Source organism: Abramis brama (assembly GCF_963993115.1).
Source record: "Abramis brama genome assembly, chromosome: 10".
Lineage (NCBI taxonomy): Eukaryota > Metazoa > Chordata > Actinopteri > Cypriniformes > Leuciscidae > Abramis > Abramis brama.
This window is the reverse complement of record NC_139972.1, coordinates 9,491,151-9,497,656: the sequence shown is the minus strand read 5'-3', so window position 1 is coordinate 9,497,656 and position 6,506 is coordinate 9,491,151. Positions and strand designations below refer to the sequence as shown.

The 6,506-nt window shown below is 36.5% G+C and overlaps 1 protein-coding gene across 4 annotated transcripts in view; it reads right to left on the bottom strand.

Annotated features, from left to right (window-relative positions):
* Positions 1-3,979: 3,979 nt before the first annotated feature.
* The window catches only part of LOC311090572 (NACHT, LRR and PYD domains-containing protein 12-like), a 54,471-nt gene continuing 51,944 nt past the window's right edge, over positions 3,980-6,506 (bottom strand). For all 4 annotated transcript variants that reach the window (XM_084125922.1, XM_084125921.1, XM_084125923.1 and 1 more), the window contains 2 exons: positions 5,841-6,018; positions 3,980-5,468 (listed from right to left, as the gene is read on the bottom strand). In XM_084125922.1, the coding sequence (XP_083982048.1) occupies positions 5,418-5,468; positions 5,841-6,018 (229 nt within the window). In that variant the 3' untranslated portion in view covers positions 3,980-5,417. The remainder of the gene's footprint in view (positions 5,469-5,840; positions 6,019-6,506) is intronic.

Below are 6,506 nucleotides of genomic sequence, written 5' to 3'. Positions count from 1 at the left end.
GTATCGGGTGGTCTTCTGTAGGTCTTGTGTTCACGAAATGAAAAGAACAAACATACGGTCGTTTCGGTGGTTTCTTCAAATGTAAAGCTTTTAACCACAGGCGAAGGGTAAAGTAGGTTTTATGTTGGACATTCGTTAGACATTCGCCAAGCAAATTAAGGGACTGTCTTAAAACTGCACACACACACAAATAAGCATTCCAAGGTGCGAAACCACGCAAAGCATACTAATAAAATGTAAATATGTGAATTAAGTGGACAACCTATTTTGCGTCAATACTGCCGACGTTGTCTTTGCTGCTATATATTTATGTTTAACATAGGCCTTCCACAACTCTCTCCCCATATGTCGAATATATCACCAAAGAGGCTTATCATATGTCACCAAGCAGCAGCAGCGCCGCGTCAGACACGTTTGGTGTGCAGAGATATAGAAAACGCCACGCAACAGAAACGCCAAGTAAATCTTTCTTTTGTACCAGTTATTATGACAACCTCTAACTGCACAAACAATCCCGGTCTTCCTTGAAGCCATAACGATGAGTTAGTTGTTATGAATACTTGTTTGATTAACCGCTACGGTGAGCTCGCCAGTAACCGGAAGTGCCTGACCGGAAGTCTCGCACAAAATACCGTCAACTGGCTGCGTCCGTATTTCCGTTAAAAATAAGGTGAATAAGGTCCACCTTCAAAAGCAAATCAGAAAAAGTGACATGGAGATGGACCTTATACAGCTTCAAATGAAGGAGAAAAGGCTTAACCTAAAAAAAGGCCAGACTTGAATTGCTGGAGCACCAGCTTAAGGTGGGAAACAGTATGTGAACAGTAATCTGTCATTGGTTGATGAATGAAATCTAAAGCAATAAATACAAATGTCTTTTGTTACAGGAAATAAAGAAACAATGAACAAAACTTGACTGTTAACTGGTTTTAATTAAAGTGATTTTGGCAAATCATGTCTCGTACCACCCTGCCATCTCTTTGGTCTATTGGGTTTACTGGGGGATCCTCTTGGCCATCTTCATCAAGAGAAGGGGGGGCCCTCTCACCTCTCAGTGTGGCAATGTTGTGAAGAACAACACAAGCAGCTGTGATGTCACATGACCTTTCTGGGTTGACCCTGAGCGCACGCAGGCACTGAAACCTTGCCTTCAGGATGCCTATGGTCCATGTTCTGCCGTGGGCCAGGTTGAATTGTGCCTGTGGTCCAGGCTCAGGTTCAGGGTAGGGTGTCATCATATAGGGCAGACAAGGGTACCCTCTGTCCCCCAGCAAGTAACCATTGAAGTGTCATATAAAGGTAGTTAAAGTGTATAATTGCATAAAAAAAAACATAAAAAAAAACATTGTGTAAGGCAAAACATACCCTGTTGAAATTTGTGGCACAATGATGACTCCCTAAACATTCTGGCATCATGTACAGACCCTGGCCATTTGGCTTCAACATTAGTGATGAGGTGGGTTGCATCACATATTACCTAGTTAGTGGGGACCAGTAATGAGGGTGATTTAATGGTTTAAACACCCAAACATTTAGCACCCAAAAACTCTATTGTCACTATGGGAATGTGGGTTCCATCAATGCACCCAATCACATTTGGGAACCCTGAAATTGAAAGTTATATAATTAGAAACTTTTAACATTATTGTGACTGTCACTGTATACAGCATGAATAGATTAAGTATAGTGCTATGCAACTAAAATGGTCTTTCATAGAATATCATAGAATGGACAAACCCGCCACTCTGTGGAATTCCTCTTTAATGACCCTCAGTGGTTTATGGCCAGGGAACTGCACAAAAGTGTGTAGGAACCGTTTGAGTGCAATGCCTACTGTACGAACAGCCCTACACACAGTTGCCTTTCCCACATGCTCTGCATCGCCTATTGTATACAAAAAACTCCCCGTCGCAAGAAAGTTAAATAAATGGAGTTAAATATTTAACTCCATTATCTTCGTTTAATAAATTAACGATTCTTTTGAAAAACGGCAACGTTCCCGCAAATATTCATTTGGATACGAAAACACATTGATACGTGGTCGTATCACCCTCTCATGGCGGAAAAGAATTCGTATTATCTGTGCTTCCACATCCACTGGATCGTCTTTAAAACGGCACGCCATGCTCAGTAACCTTCTGAAACAAACTAACCCTGGAACATAACCTGCTACCGAGCAGGTTATCTTCAGAGAGTAAGTTCCTATGGTTACATACATACCCAGAAAGTTACCTCCGTTTTTGGAACCGAAAGTTGAGGTTATCCACTAACTTACCCTTAAACTTACCCGGGTATGTCACATAACCTGCTTTCTGGAATACCCCCCTGATGATGTCGCAATAGCTACATCATACTTTCATAAAATCATGCAACATAATCTAGCCTACCTTGTCTGTGGACATCGTTATTTCCAAAGCCGGTGCTGGATAAACATATACGGTAATGGACAATTCCGCTTCCAACCTGAAGGGGGACCGAGAGGAAAAGTTCACATACTATCCTGTCAATGATCAGTCAATGACTTCAATATAATTTTTGAAAAATATAACTGTTTGTGTGTTAGTAGATCAGTACTGTTTGTTTATAAGTGTGACTTCCAGACATCCAGATATTGTCAAATGATTCACAAACTTATTCTTGCCACTGTATAGGCTACTCTATACATTTTGAAATGGCTCTTTGTTTAGATGCATCAGATCTAAATTTGTCACACTGGCAAGGCCTCATGTTCACAGTGTCTGCTGTCTTCTGCTGCTCAAACACACTATGATCATTCCATCTTCTTCACAACTCAAAACTGCAGTGATCTTTCTAAATATTATATTTCTGTATATAATTGGGAATTTATAAATATGAAATAAATGTCTACAAGCACAAACTCCCTTCATATCCTTCACCTCAAGTGAGAATATACGTACAATGTATGCAGTTCACATTTAAAAAAATAATGGCAAAAATTATTTCTCATCTCCATCTCTCTAGTTTAATCAACATCACACTAGTACTAGCAGTGACATCTTCGCCATTTCTGAGAAGTTATTGGAGTAAAAAGGAGGTAGCATAATTGTGTCAAGTTACAATTATTCTATAGCGCTTTATACATAATACATCAGATGCACTGTAATAAACATGAAAACAGAATCACACGTGTTACAGCTTGTTTGTGTCTTTTGCAGAGTTCCTCAGCCAGTCCAGCCGCCTCGTCCACCAGGTCACGACCCCACCATGCTTCGGCACATCTCAACTGACTGCATCATGATCTAGGCCTTAGGATGGCTCCACAAAGAATTGACTGCACATACATGAATTACTTCAAACTAAAGATTTGACTTTACATACAGCAGACACTGCATATATTTGTGTCTCATTAGTTAATCCAGGATGGACCTAAAAAAACGTTCTCTCAAAATCTTTAACCTTACAGTTTATTAAATATTTTGACACAGCTAACTCAACATACATTTTTTTTTAATCTTCACACTGTAGCCAGAGGACTATCACAAAAGTTTTTAGGAAATTAAAGACACACTATGTCTGTTTAAAGCTGCTTTGTATTGTTGTGTATTTTAAAATCTCTATAAATGTCCAAAGATTATGTGCATTTTGCTTGTAGTTTTGTGTTAATAAAAATTAAATCTATTACATCAACTTTTTTTTATTACATAGAATGTTATTGTATTTTATGATGTTCTGTTTTAAGAATGAATTATGACATAAATAATATGAACACAAATGACATGCTAGTAATTTAAAAAAGATATATTATGCCTTATTGCTTAATAACAAATAACTTAATGTCACAAAACATACCTAAAAATGCCATTTCTTTCATTAATCGGGATAAAAATAAAAGATTATTATATGAATTTAGGGGTTTGATTGATTACATTAAGATTTGTGATTCTGTAATTTTATTACACTGTTCTGTAATCAAGGCTAGACAACCAATTAATATTCATACTAAGTACCAAAACATAGCTAGCATTCTCTCATTTATTTAAATGTATAAACTGTTATTAAGAAAAACAGTAATAAACACAAATTAACATTATTTCATGGTTCTTTTAATAAAAAAAAGCGTACAACATATTACAATATTGCGGATTATTAAAAAAGCATACAACATATTACGATATTACTGATTATTAAAAAAGCGTACAACATATTACGATATTACTGATTATTACAATAAAAATAATGACATCATTATAATTGCATTACGAATTGCTGTGAATACTTTTTAATATATAAAAAGTAAAATACTGTGAATTTCTTTTACTGTCTATGGTGAATACGGTATAAGGCAGAATAAGCTCAGGTAAAGCTCAGCTAGCACGATCAACGGATAGCTGTATGGTATGCTACTATCTATTCTAAGCTAACTAAAAAACTCTAACAACAAGAAATGTGCACAATCTATAGCTTCGGTTATATATAAAACATAAAAGTTAAAATACATGAATGACTCGTTATAACGTAGTTTAAACGACTTCTATTATAAAGTGATTTTGTATGATTTGTAACCGGGCACTAAAGCGATTACCCATTAAACGTGCTTTGAAACAATCGGATTGCTTGGGTCCTAAACTGGGACCCATCTCTTCAGTGGGACTCATTTGTTCACTACACCGGCACATCCGGGAACTTTACTGTCAATTTCGTCACCGCCCCTTTTTAGGAGAAAATAAACTAGACTTCCCATAGACTTCAATACAAAATCACGGCACAAAACAATGTCCGTACACAGCCGGCAGGTTAGTTAAGTTACAGAAATCACTATAATTAAACATGTCAAGTAATTATATGTCCACCCTGCCTACAGAAATCTCTCAAATTTCATAAAAAATTTCTTCATGTGTTTCGTAGATGAACGACAAGTAATTGATGACAATTTTTTTTCCATTTTTGGGTGAACTAACCCTTTAAACAGCTTTAAATAGTTCTCTATGAAAGGATACAATGGGGACTTTGAATGTATTTTTCCCCTGATACACTATATGACAGCAAATCCCACCATACTTACAATATTGTATAGATTGTTTTGCATAGGTGAAGAGGAATGTGATTTTACAGAAATTAGTTACACCAAACACTGTGTACTCTGTGTAATGGGAATAATACACGTTTTGTGCTTTTTTTAAGCATCCATCTTTATCGCATCACTTAAAAATGTACTACAAAACATTTATACATAAACGGAGCAATTCCAACAGGGTCATCACACCATCCGTGATCGGGCCCTAATAATTTTCAGCTTTTATCGCCCTCTGCTGGTAAGACAAAAAAACTCAATTCTTTCCTTAAAAAAGGCTTTCATCAAGAGAAAGACACAAGAAAATAATTACATTACAAAGTCACAATTGACAGTGTGATCGCTGTGTGTCTCTGTGTCTTCAGTCTCTGTAGCGGCTCCTTATTCACCATCCGCTGTTCCTGAAAAAGCTGCTGACGTCTAATAACTGAGATTCCTACAATAAAACACACAGACAGTCACATATGAGTATGAGGCATTACTGCTGTCACATCATTTCAGGAAAAATACAGCAAGATATATTAGTATATTCATATTACAGTAAGAGATATGAATGAAAAGCTGCTAATAGATTAATAACAGTAAATGATAAACAACTCTCTCTTAATCACTTGCACAGAGACACTGTTAAGTAATGAAAATATATTCATATATAATATTCATAAATCAGTCACATCACAGAATTAAACTAATAGTACTAAGACTAAAGTGGAGCTGAATTATTATCTTATATTCTCCGTTACAAACATATGCGGCCTGTCACTGAACTTGGGCCAATTTAAAAGCTTTAAATAAAAAATATACCCACATAGTTTAGTTTCTCCAGTTTATAATGTGGATCATCCTTTAGACTCAAAAGTTTCTGCATTTCAGAAAATCCTATTTTATTCCTAGACAGATTCAGTTCTCTCAGGTGTTCAGGGTTTGATCTCAGAGCTGAAGCCAGAGCAGCACAACCTTCATCTGTGACGCCACAATCACTCAACCTGTAGAGAACAATGACACAATGTGAATTGTAGTTTAAGTGTCTGTAGTTTGTAATTCACTCTGGTCTCAGAGCAGGAGATCAGATATAATGACAAGCATTGCCACATACTGCAGCTGATGAAATGAGATTTATGCATGTTGATGCTCAATGATACTGTTTGAAATGGTTGTTTTTCAGGACTGAACAGACACACAGATGAATGTGAGATATTGTTTCATAGTGATATAAAGACGGTTCTGACTGGAGAAACAGTCACTTCTAATATTCACCTACAGGAGGACATTTGCACCCACGTGTTCCCCATTACATATAATTGATTAAGTCTTGTTGTGATCTAACACATATTTGTGTCATATTTGGTCTCATCTGGAAGCTTATAAACTCAATAGAAATGTGACTCAATAGAGATATTCAAAGTCTTAATGTAAGAACTACAGCCTGCACATGCATTGAGATCATGTTAATGAGCTTATTTACCTCTGAAAC